Consider the following 12,927-nt stretch of genomic DNA (forward strand, 5'->3'; position numbering starts at 1 on the left):
CCTGCCGGGAGCGCCGCGGGGCGATGCGGGGGATTCGCTTCGGCAGCGTTTGCTGCTCGGCACCCCCGGGGCCCGCGGGGTGAGAGCTGTTGTCAGCTCACCTCCTGGTTCTGATCGCCCCGGGAGGCTTCGCCTGACTGCTGGGGTAGTGCTTTCCGAGAGCTTTATCTTGTATTTACATGCAGCTAAGTTGTCCCTCTTTTGCTGAAATTCCCCTTTTTCTTACGCCCAAGGAAAGGATTGCAGTGTCCCGGTTAAAGCCTGTGCAGCCTTCAGTAGTTCTCTGGTAAAGAGTTCTGAATGGAAAAGTTTCTCCTTGCCTTGAAAACGATGACTTGCTTTTCTTCTTTTGCAGGCAGTGGGTAGGGAAGGGTCGGGATTGTGGAGGAGTGTAATAACCACTCACTGTCTCTTTATTGACAACCTTTTCAGATGAAGTTGGGGCTCTTGTGTTTGACATTGGCTCGTACACTGTGAGAGCAGGCTATGCAGGGGAGGACTGCCCAAAGGTGAGGATCTGTGTGACTCCGTGGAAATACAACAGGAATTTGTGCCCTTAGGTCTTGTTTGTGAATGTCAGCTTTAAGGAATATGTTGATTTTTGTTACAATTACACCGTATAAGGAAAGCTCTGAATTTCTGAGATGAAAACCCCAACAAAACATTAATAATTCTCATACACTCCTTACCTTTTGCCTTGCAGGTTGATTTCCCAACAGCCATTGGTGTGGTGCTAGAAAGGGACAATGGCAGCACTCTGATGGAGATAGATGGGGACAAAGGCAAACAAGGGGGCCCAACTTACTACATAGACACCAATGCCCTGAGAGTCCCAAGGGAGAACATGGAGGCCATTTCACCTCTAAAAAATGGAATGAGTATGGTGCTCTGTCTTTTTCTACCTGATGTTAAAATAGCATTGCCAGGCTGCAGAAAGTCATGGCTTTCCTGTCAGCACATTCTGTGTGTGGCAGCAGGAGTTGTGAGAACAGATACCTGGTATACAAATTGGAGTTTGGTTTGTGACCTGTCAGCTTAATTCTTGACATCATGATTGTTATAGAGCAGAGACTTCTGCAGAACTAATAACAGAGGGGTTTGCTGGCAAAGAGAAATCGTCTGCTTGTGACAAAACAAAATGAATTGGAAAACCTTTATGCAATTATGAAATTAAGCAAAACTTAGAAGTAACTAATCTTGCCTTGATGTTGTTGCAGTTGAAGACTGGGATAGTTTCCAGGCAATTCTGGATCACACTTACAAGATGCATATTAAATCTGAAGCAAGTTTGCATCCTGTCCTCATGTCTGAAGCTCCTGTGAGTAAAAGCAGCTTTGCATTTTCATAACTCTTTTTGCTGACTCTGCAAATGTTAGTCTTGGACAAGTCTCACATTGCCTTGTAGGTGACAAGTGTTAAAACTTAGCTACAGAAATAGCAGTTCTAAAATACTTTAAGAAGGTTCTGGAAAGTAGCTTGTGAAAACAAAATGTCTAAAACGCCTGTTCTGAAATAGTTTGTATGAGTTGTATTAGAAAGTATTCTCAATATGTTGTGGTTTTGCACTTATTGAAAAGAATTAAATTAAAAAGCAAGAAGTTTTAACTGCCTAGAATATAAGGAAAATGATGTTTGATGTCTTATATATTAAGTTACACTTAATAAAATGCCATTGAAAATCTGTTGCTTCATTCAGCCTGTTAATATTACATGAAACAGGGTAATATTTATAATGGAGGAGTTTTATTTTTTCTGTCCTCGTTTCTTTAAGTGTACTATAGGGCAACTGGAGTGGATGAACACAGATTTCTGGGGAAATCTGTGGACAAGATTTGTCATTTGACACTGCTCAGCAGTTGAAGGGTAAATCTTGGAGTCAGAGTAGAACAGGTAGACAAGGCCATATGTGAGTTGTGCCTTTCTTTAACAAGCAGGATTTTCTGTTTTGTTATTCCCTTGTGTTGAATTACAGCTTGTGGAGTGTGGATGGATTTGCAGTGCCTGTTTCATGTTTGATGGCTCAGTGGGTGTCTGAATAGAGGTTCCTATTAACAGTCTTACAGAACTAAACTGACTTTATTGTGCTGGCTTGGAAAACACTTTGCGTTCTCAGTAATGTCTAGAATATTGGAGATGTATCCTGGCTGAATCACAACTGCAGTAGAACTGCAGAAAGATATCTTGGAAACTGGAAAATCTGGATTTATTTTTCTTTCAACTGGGCAAGTTCCTTCATGTATCTTTCCCCTTGTAGAAGGGCATGGTGCTTGCTTTGGAGATTTCTCAGAGACTGGTACTGCAAGAGCTGTAGAAGTGTAAAGAAATCTCTGCTGTAACAGGAAAAGTCTGTATAACTTTTGTGTGATAGATAAGCATTGATGTATAATTGGAATAAAAAAAGGTCCTAAAGAAGTAAATTACTAGAAATCTGTCTCCATAGAATTTTGGTAAGATTTGAAACTCTGGCTGTAGTTCTTCTAATTACTTCTTTATTATGATCCCAATCTTTTACTGTGCAAACATCTTTCGTTTGGTCACTTATGTATGGTTTGGATTTGTTGCTTTTTAGTGGAATACGAGAGCGAAGCGTGAAAAGCTGACGGAGTTGATGTTTGAACACTACAACATCCCTGCGTTTTTCCTGTGCAAAACTGCAGTCCTGACAGCGTATCCTTGGGAGTGTCTCATTGCCTGTTCCTTCTTTTTGTCCCCCTAGGAAATTACAGTTAACTTATCCTAGGCTATTCCAAGTATAAAAACATAGCTAACTTCTTTCAAATTGATTTTTTCCATAAACATCCAAGGAGGAAGTAAACAAATTCCATTTCTGAACTTTAAAGCTTTAGAACTTATATTTGCAGTTCTCTCAGTCTGTTTTCCTTGGAGGGAATTCCATTTTTTTAAAAAAATTTTCCATTGTACACCATGGATAAAAATATTGCAGACCTGAAATGGTGTTGTCCACACTACTAAATACAGGAATTAGAGCTTGAAATTCCTATAGCCTTAAGCAGAATATTTGTAATTGTTTCAAACTAATAACATGTTTTCAGCTTCACAGTCTAAACAAGCTGGATGTACTTAGAGCTTTCTATGTAGTATTGGTGCACTCTCACCCTTGTATGTCCAAAGCTTGGGTTAGTTCACAGGTGGAAGTGAAATGCTGCTCTCTCTGTGAGGTTGTGCACATCACAGAATGATGGTGCACACAGGAATCTGACAAATCCTGTTGTAGAGCCAAGGGATAACCCATTGGGATCCTCATTCCTAGCTATGCTCTAGTTGTATAACAACATTTTTTTCCTGAAGTGAAAATGATAATATTTTCCTTAATCATTTTGGCTAGTTTTGCTAATGGGAGATCCACAGGTCTCATTTTGGATAGTGGAGCAACACACACCACTGCTATTCCCGTGCATGATGGATATGTGCTTCAGCAAGGTAAGGAATTTAATGGGCAACAGGTCTGTAGTATCAGGGTGAAGTTAGCTACTGTACAAGTTCTGCTTGTACAGTTTTGTTACTGTTTTTAAATCTGTGTATCCCCCTAAACAGGAAAAAAAGCCCTGATGGTGTTTACTGACAGACAGTTTGTTGGGAGAGTTTATTCATTATTTTGGTACTTTCCAGGTTCAGGGTTTTTTTTCTTTATTATTTTCGATCCCCCTTCTGTCTTCTAGGCATTGTAAAATCCCCACTGGCAGGAGACTTCATTACTATGCAGTGCCGGGAATTGTTTCAGGAAATGAACATAGAGATCATCCCTCCATATATGATTGCTTCAAAGGTGGGAGAGTAACTTAGTTTGCTAAGTGTTTGCTTGGGGAGAGGCTTAAATGTGTAACTGGCAGCGTGTCCTACCCTCTCAGGAGGCAGTGCGTGAGGGGTCACCAGCAAACTGGAAGAGAAAAGAGAAGCTACCTCAGGTCACTCGGTCTTGGCACAACTACATGTGTAACGTAAGTAGGTCATTCCTCCTGCTCTCAGCTCCCCTCAGTGCCCCATGAATAAGTTGTGTTTGCAAATATAGCAGGTTTTTCTCTTGAAGATCTAGAAAATCTTTAAAAAGTCATTACCAGTTCTATAAATTACATAAAGTTGAGGACTGAAATTCTTCAACCGTATTATTCTCCACTCCACAGTGTGTCATTCAGGACTTCCAAGCTTCTGTCCTCCAAGTATCAGATTCAACCTATGATGAACAGTAAGTTACTTTTCTCCTTCTTGGAAAATTAGCTACCAGTTGTTCATGGGGTGTTCAGCCTGCTCATTGCTGTGGCTGGTTTTGTTGCAGAAGATTTTAGATAGAAACATCCAGGTGATAGTTCTTTAATTTACAATTCCAAGATGAGATCATAATAAATATTATCAAAACTGTCAGTCATACCAGCCACAATATTCCAGCTGAAATGCTGCTTGGATAACTTGACATCCTCTTACAGAGCACTTTAATGTGTTGCTTTTGGTGCTCCAGGGTGGCAGCACAGATGCCAACAGTTCATTATGAGTTCCCCAACGGCTACAACTGTGACTTCGGTGCTGAGCGTCTGAAAATCCCAGAGGGATTGTTTGACCCTTCTAATGTAAAGGTAAAACCACTATGATAATTGGAAGGCTTTAAATTCTTAGGTTATCAGTTACCTTCCATTTGTGTGATGCTTTTCATTTCATGATTTGTATGTGTGGATTTGCACTGTGGGTTCTCTCAGGGCTAGAATTTGCCTGTCTTGTATTAGGGTTGGGCAAGTGAAGGATGAAATGTTCCAAAGTGGCGATGAGCTGAGTGGGAAAATACAAGTAATTTTCTTCCCTGAAAAAAAATGCTAGCTCCCTTTCTAGTAATATTTGTAAATACAGCTCATTCAGGACTTTTCTATGCCTTGTTCTTTGGAAATGGTGATGTGTAGACTCCTGATTTTACTTGTAGGGTTTGTCTGGTAACACGATGTTGGGTGTGAGCCATGTTGTCACCACGAGCGTCGGAATGTGCGATATAGACATCAGGCCGGTGAGTGTTAGTCAGCCATGCTGTGTTTTAAGGCATAGATACATCTGTGGTGGGATGTATTTTTGGGACTAGAACCCTGTGGATGGAAAAAATGTGGATTTCATAGGAGAATTCTCTAAGTATTACATATTTGTATATAGGGAGATGTACAATTATATAGGGAGATGTACAATTACTGTTTCGTCCTGCAAAATGCTAAATCATGATTTTTTTTTTTTCCTGCCCATATTTAAAGTTCTAATTTTCGTGGCTGGCACTGCATAATGTGCATTGGATTGGCTTCAGATGAGCATCTTATGTTCATAACGTTGAGTGTTATCTCCAGATTTTTAGGCATGGCAGGTATGATTGATTATTTTTACAAAGTATATAGAATTTATAGAGAGTAGAAAGAAGATGTTTTAAAGGAAAACTTTCTTTTTGAAACTATGTTCTACATTTCTCAGGTGTCAGTTTGAAAATATTTACAGACTGCAGGGAGGTTGTTTCAAAATTTTTTCCTCTTAACCTCTGTGTCAGGCAGGCTCAGCAGCCCTGGCCATGGTTTGTGTTCACCAACTGCAGCATTAGTGAGATTGAAAACTGTTGCACTGCTGTGAGGTTTTCTTTGTGGTTACATCCAACAGTTTGATTACAGGACAAATCTGTAGGTGTGAAATTCTCCATAGAAGGAAGAGAAAATGTTCTGTGAAATCATTTAGAATCATTAATCACTTGGCTTCTGTCTTCCTTATATTGTTTAATATTGAGCTGTCTTGAAATATTTTGAAATTGATTAAATAAGTAATTGGGAGAAGTAAAATGGTTGGCATCAAGTGATGTATTATTGCTGTTGGCTGTACATACTGGTTTGCCATCCCTCTGTTCTGAGAGAGACAGCTGTTTTCAGAATGATTTCAGAGTTAACACTGTAGGCTGGTTTTTTTCTCTTTTTAGGGCCTCTATGGCAGTGTGATTGTAGCAGGAGGAAACACTCTGATCCAGAGTTTCACAGACAGATTGAACAGAGAGCTGTCTCAGAAAACTCCACCGGTAAAACAACTCTTTCAATTCCTGCACTGAGTTACCGTTTTGCTTTTTTGCCACATAAATACACAAGGTTGTGTTGTCGCTTGGCCTTTGTCAGGAAACTAACAGCTGAAGAGATTTCTGTAGGGTAAGAAATCTTCTCTAAAGAAAAGAAATAAGTCTTGAAAAGTTCTCATACAAAATGAATTTCAGGTGACATGATAACTGAGTGTTTTACTGCTCCACTCCTTTCAGGCTGTGATCCTAAGTTCTGTAATTGTCCCTAAGCAACAGTCTCTGTTTCCCTGGATGGCCTCTAATCTGAAGTGCTGCTGAACTAACTTGAGGCACATTCAGTCATTCTGCCTGAGGTCTTGTCACTTTATCGTGGGAACTCTTCTTCCTGGATTCTGCAGACAACTCAACCTACTCATAGACAAAACCTGGTGATTTAGCATACTTTATTTTTAAATAGCTGAGTGTCAAAGAAAGTATTAATACCTCACACCTGTGTTCTTGCGAGCACATACATCTCATAGTTCTTGAATTTTCATATTCAAGAAAAAATGTTCTCCTTGCAGCACCTCTGAAGTCATGAATGTTAGGAGAAACTGGGAAAGGCAGTTCCTCACTGTGTGTAACAGCTGAGGGGGAGCCCATTGAAATGCGAAGATTTTACTGCTACAAGACATCTTGAAAACAAAAGGAATGATTTGGTCCACTAAAGACTAGATGAACTAAGTCCAGCAATGTTAGAGATTTTAGTCCCAGTGCAGAGTTGGAGATGACAATACATACTGTGATATCATTGCTCTTCCCCTGCTCTGTTTCTGGCCCTGAGCATTTGCTGCTCTCCCTCTTGGGAAACAAGGTAAAAGTCACGTCCCGTTCCAGATGAGCAGTTTTGCAAGTTTAATAGATTAGACCTTTCTCACCTGATGTTGACATCTACACTAAGTTCCTTGCGCTGTCCTTTTCTTGTCCTTAAAGGTCACCATCTACAATTTGTCTGATTGTTTGTTTTGCCTCCTTTTTTGTTCAGAGCATGCGCCTGAAGTTGATAGCGAACAACACAACGGTGGAGAGGAGGTTCAGCTCATGGATTGGTGGTTCAATTTTGGCTTCTTTGGTTAGTAAACTCATGTTACTCTGTGGTTGTGCTAAGCACCAATGTCACCCAAAAATCTAATCCCCCCTAGGTGTGCACTGCAGAGTTTGTGCTACTACAGCAATCATTATCTTGGCTATCCTGGTCGTAAGGTGAAGAGGATCCATGAGCATTTCCAGTCAAAACGTACCCTGCCACATTCTCCCATTTGTAGTGGCAAGGTGCAGGCTTGAAGTAGTCTCTAGAAATTACTTGTATCTGGTGTGCCATGAAAGTTGCAAACCTGTTTGTGCATCATATTCCTGAGCTTCATTCTGCAAGTTACTTACTGAGTACTGAAATGGTTTGTGGGGATTAATTTGTCAGCATGGGAAGAAAGGGAGACTGAAATCAGCCTTTGGCACTACACTTCCTGTGCTGAGTTTCATCACTACTGATGCAAAACTCAAGGAGGAGATAGCTAAGCAAGTCAAGTCCTATTACCTCATTTAATGTGAGGACTTGCTTGTTTTCCCTCCTAGAAAAAGCTAATCATGTTTCTATTAGCTTTCATTTGTTTTCTGATTAATTTTATTAATGGTGTGTTGGCTTTGTTTCCTTTTTTTTGTAGGGTACTTTTCAACAGATGTGGATTTCTAAACAAGAATATGAAGAAGGAGGGAAACAGTGTGTAGAAAGAAAATGTCCTTAGACCTCTTACTGTGAAAACTGCTGCCTGCTTGGTGCTCCCTCTGTTTTATAGCTTTAGCATACTCAGGAATGGGATGGACTCTCTTTTGTAGAAAGTTTATACTGGGTTTTTTGCATAATTCGAGTTGCATTTTAACAGACCTTAGAGATTTTGAGAGACCTAATTGGTACTATCATAGAAAAAGGATGTTTACATCCATGTAAAGCAATAATTCATGTAACAAGCATTTTATAATTTTGTATAAATGTCTATTTTCTCTAGTATCTTTTCCTGGGAACAGCTTTACAGGTTAGCTGATAGATAGAGGCATAACCTTGCAAATTTATTATGTCTAGTTTTACATACTACTAGTCTTCCTTGCTGGTACTTTGGCCTTAAATTGCTCTTATTTCTCTCTTTAAAAATAAAATTTGATCTTTTATATTTGAGCAACTTCATGAGTACTTGCAGAGAAAGATACTCTGCTGTTTGGAAAGTTTGTATTCAGTAATCCTGTTTGGTGTAAACTTTTACTGTCACAGGAAAGTGTTACATTCCATGGAGTGAATGTTATATTAAGCACTGGTTTGCTAAGTTCTGTTATGGAGCAGTTTCACTTCAGTAAACTTCAGTGCTTTCCACCTGATTCCTAAGAATGTATTTAATGCCTCTGTGATGTAGGTGAGAAGAAAACTTGTTTGAGGCAGGGAAATTGAGACAAAGAGCTGGTTTGGCTCCTCACTGACTCCAGCAGTCAGCAAGTGCCTGTGTTTGCATGGGGAAGGTGCACTCAGGGTCACAAGATGATTTTTAGTTCTGGCTGTCAAGATGCAGCTCCGTGTTGCTGGTAAGCTTATCTTAATTTACAACTGTGTGATACATTGTTTTGGAACACAATGAAGTTTTGCTCCTTATCTCCAAAGCTGTAGAAAACCAAATAGCATTTAACTGATCTAAAAGAAATAATGTAAACAGCACTGCTACATCTTTCTGTCCTAAAAGACCTTGTGGGTAAATAATGAGGAGGCCTCTAGATGAGAAGTTCCACATTACCTCCAAACAATAAAGTAATTTATCAAACCAGTTGGCTTTTGTCTTACTGTGAGAACCACTTGTTGCTCTTGAGACAAAGTTGCTTGTTCCAGATTTTCAAAGCTATTGAAAAACATATTCCTCTGGCAAAATGAGGCAAACTGCAGTCAGCTACACTGTGCTCTGAGTCACCAGCTGCTGTTGTCATTCTGGGTGAAAAAGTCTCAAGTCTAGTTTGCATTCAGGTAGATTATGGAACTCAGCTGAGCTTGTACCTCAGCACACTGCAGTGAGTGATATTTTAAGCTTTCCTTGTGTGTCATGTGCTTAGAGTTCTCAAGTTGGATCAACTTTTCTCTTCTGTGCATCTTGAAAGAATTGGCCAGTGATGGTAGTGTATGTAAACATTCCAGCAGCATTGCAGAGAGCAAAACACTTCCTGGACTTTTCTCCCCACAGTAATGATCTTGTATTTAAGCATAGAGTATTTGTGTGATGCACAGGAGTAACTGAAGGTCAAAATGCTGGAGACAGATACTCACAGGCAACAGTACTGGTTCCCTGGTAGTGTTTATACTATGGTCCCAGTATCTATATAATCCCTTGCAGTGATTATATTGCTGAGCACATTTGCTTCCTGAAATACTACTATTTGTGACTTGGTGTAAGCTTCCAGACAACCTCAAGTGAAGGTTAAAAGCTTTGATGAAGAAGGTGCTTCCATCAACTCAGAGCAGCAGGTGTACCCTTCTACTTGTTTCACAGAAGATCATTAGTCTTCCTTCAAACATTTTGCACCTTGCCAAAAATCATTATACAAGTGCTTGAATTTGTCACAAGTACCTAAATTCTAGGTCTGACAACTGCATTGCTAAGTTCCCACACTGAGTGTGTCACTTTCTTCGAAGTCAGATTTAAACTAGGAGACAAGTTCCTCAGGGCAGACTGAAGAACTTATTTTCTAATGCTTCTATGCAGAAAGGAAATGTACCTGGGGTAACTCACCTGTAGCCCAGGTGATCAGGGAAAAGGCTCATGTGAGCTTCAGAGGCTTTCATGTTTTAATGCACATTTGTTAAAGTAAACCAGGTGCACACTATCCTACACCTCACACAGGTACCTGGCAGCCAACTGCTGCTCTTCCTGTGACTGATGTTTCACAAACAGCAAGTTAACACATCACTTGTCAAATGATTCTACAAACAACTGTTAGGATGTGAGTTAGGCACCAAAGCTCCTTTTTAACTCCAGATCACAAATTTAATTTAACTCAAATGCAGGATTTACAAAAAAAGACTCTCAGGAATGCTCAGTTGAATTGTTTGTGGTTTCAGAACTTGTTTCATGTTCCAGTCACAGACATTCAACCAAGTGCTGCAGAGGTCTTCTAGCTTGCTACTGGCTCTGAGACTTCAGAGCAAGGTGAGGGAACTTCCTTTCCAAGACCTTCCGCCTTGTCCTCTCCAGGTTTTGCCTTCTCGCCCTTTTACATAAAGATTTTTCAATTCTGAGTCTAAAAGAGAGAAGTTTTGTGGTTAACTTCCAGACAGCCTGTGACCACCTTAATGAGCTCAGCCCCCAGATAGAGCCCCTCAGTGATAGTAAAAAAGTCTACAAAGCAATTGTTTTTTCTTTTGCTGGTGAACTCTACAGAAATTCAACCTCTGGTTGGATCTTAGATAGTCTGCACTTGAGTTACTCTTACAGTGCAACTTCACAGGTATTAATGGTTATCTAAGAGGGAACAGCAAAAAGGAAGAGCAAGCTGCAATTTTGCAAAGCCTCATTTTCAGTGTACTAGCTGTAAAAACCAAATAAGATTACTACTATTTTTCCCTTGTGAAGTGGAATAAGGAAGACTGGGAGCAGATCAGAAAATAACTTGCAATGACAAAAGTATCTTTTTACCTGATGAAGTGATTCACATGAGGCAAGTAGAAGAATTTCCTCTTTTTGTGCTTTTTGTTCAAGTACCATGGTATTGGCCATTCCTTGTAACTGTACCTGTGGAGACAGGTAGAAGTGATGACAGAATATACACTCTCTTCGTTCTGGGATTCCAGTGGGATTCTACAGCTGGTGTTAGTACAGTGATAGAGTGGCCTGACTGGTAGGTTGCAGAATTTGTGTGGGTATCTGTTTCCAGCTCTTGCTGGCTTAGTTTGTAACTGCACCTCTTTCTGCAGATGTTTGCACACAGGGCCCAGGACAGACAGTAATTAAGTTAATTCTTCATAAGAAGACTTCCCAAATGATGTGAACAAATGGTGTGTGAAGATAGTTTTGTTTCTACTGCAATTTTCTTTGGAATGGTGGTGTTGGAGTGTCCTGTCAAGTGCAAATCCACCTGAACATAAGCCTTTCTCTAAACAGATGTTATTTCTGTTCAGGGTTCCTCCTGCACAGATGGCTTGTGCACTTACCTACACACTCCAGTGCAGCCAGAGAGTGTCAGACCTGCCACTATGTGTATTGCAGAGTTCCTGCAGGTGCTTGAAGACCACTCCATGTTGTCTGCCCCTTCCCTGCTTTACCTGGGGACTGGATTTCAAGTATGTGGCCAGACCCTCCTTTGTGGACAAAGTTTCCAAGCAGAAAGATACACAGAAGCTTTATCCCTAGAGATGTAAATCCAGTGGTCAGTGCATTCAGTACTCTGCTGATTTACATTCAATGGGGAAACCAATGGATAACCACTGAAAAGTCACCATTACTGTAACATTGGGCCCTGTGTTATCCACACTGTTCTGCAGAGCTGAATACTGTAATTAGTGCTTCCAGTGCCAACAGGATGAGGGTGAAATACAGGCTAATGAAATAATAGGTCTTGTCTGAGCCTTCAGCATCATCACTTGAAATTACAGATAAGTGAAAGTATCTGGATAACAAAGGTAGAAGCTTCTAATTTAGCTAACTACCTGCCAGGACTAGTAGAGAATTCCAACAGACATTTTAACTTAGTTGTCCTCCAAAATGTGGATTTTGCATTATAACTAGGGAAGTCCAGGTAGTTTCACTTGAACAGTATTCCCCAGGTCATTCATGTCTAACAGTACAGCTGTACTGACAAACATCCTCTGAGCACAGAAATCCAGTTAGTTACATGGAACTAATTTAGTTACAATTAATGGTAGAGTTTGTCATTAAATTATTTAGCAACAATAATAACCACATAAAAAAAAAAAAGCCAAAAATCAAGAAGCACCTGACCAGAATGTACATTTGGTTCTATACAGTATGTGCTTCCTTCCGTGATTAGGTAAGATTTGCTAGTGAACATACACACTACAAGAAAATTCACACACAGGAAAGGAAGTTTTCCATACCAGTAGGTGCGTCCCAGGAAGTCATGTCTCCACTCTCCAGGCACTGGTTTCTCATGGCCAGTTTGTAAAAGCCTCAGAGCAATTTCTCTTTCTCTGACAACCAAGTCTATATTTTTCATAGACTTTTCCACCTGGAAATGGTAAATAGTTTCAGGATGTGCCACTAAAAACCAATGCTAACAATTAAAAGATCTCAAAGACCTAAGACAAATTTTAAAGGAAAAACAAAGGTAAAAAACACTAGGAGTTTGATCATGAGTTATCCCAGTTGTGGACTGAGTGAAACAGCTGAGCAGGCCCTGTGTCTTACAACAGTAAGGTACAGGTGCTTTAAAAACCTAATTTGAAAGGGCAGATAAGGAATGACTGACAGTCTGATACCTGACTAAAGACTAGCAAGCTAATGCACAAAGCCAGAGCCAGAAGTGCAGAAAGCTCTGAGGGAAGGATGCAGGAGAAGGAAATAAAGATTTGCTGTATGTGTTTCTGTCAGATGGTTTGTACTGGCTCTTTGTTATTTTAGTTTTCACTGTGGTGTCTGGTCACAGCCCTAGCAACACCCACTGGCTGAGGAGAAAGCTGCCTTGACCATCCTATGACTTGAGCAGTGTTTGTGCATACACTGGAACCAGGGCACTAATTTTAAAACGAGGTCTTTAACAACTCTACAAACAAACACTTCATCTTTCACTCAGCAATTTTCCTTAGAGTCACATTTTATGTAGATGACCAAATTACCTTTTCTAATCGCTCTGGACTTGGCATTGGCTTTGTC

At 40.2% G+C, this 12,927-nt stretch overlaps 2 protein-coding genes across 2 annotated transcripts in view; one reads left to right on the plus strand and one right to left on the minus strand.

Annotated features, from left to right (window-relative positions):
* Nucleotides 1-432: 432 nt before the first annotated feature.
* On the plus strand, nt 433-8,248 carry ACTL6A (actin-like 6A; the record flags this gene model as incomplete). The annotated part of the gene is made up of 13 exons (XM_009075537.1): nt 433-509; nt 704-878; nt 1,218-1,318; nt 2,570-2,667; nt 3,347-3,441; nt 3,681-3,787; nt 3,870-3,959; nt 4,143-4,204; nt 4,475-4,589; nt 4,928-5,008; nt 5,945-6,040; nt 7,059-7,145; nt 7,735-8,248. Coding segments are annotated over 13 exons (1,265 nt in total), but the record flags the coding sequence as incomplete, so codon positions are not given.
* A 1,973-nt stretch (nt 8,249-10,221) lies between these two features.
* Nucleotides 10,222-12,927, minus strand: part of MRPL47 (mitochondrial ribosomal protein L47) — a gene marked incomplete at its 5' end in the record, with an annotated part of 4,314 nt that continues 1,608 nt past the window's right edge. The window contains 4 exons of the mRNA XM_009075538.1: nt 10,222-10,339; nt 10,735-10,830; nt 12,153-12,283; nt 12,891-12,920. Coding sequence (XP_009073786.1) covers nt 10,222-10,339; nt 10,735-10,830; nt 12,153-12,283; nt 12,891-12,920 — 375 coding nt within the window. The remainder of the gene's footprint in view (nt 10,340-10,734; nt 10,831-12,152; nt 12,284-12,890; nt 12,921-12,927) is intronic.

The sequence above is a fragment of the Acanthisitta chloris genome, unplaced genomic scaffold (genome assembly GCF_000695815.1).
Source record: "Acanthisitta chloris isolate BGI_N310 unplaced genomic scaffold, ASM69581v1 scaffold41895, whole genome shotgun sequence".
In the NCBI taxonomy this organism is placed as follows: Eukaryota; Metazoa; Chordata; class Aves; order Passeriformes; family Acanthisittidae; genus Acanthisitta; species Acanthisitta chloris.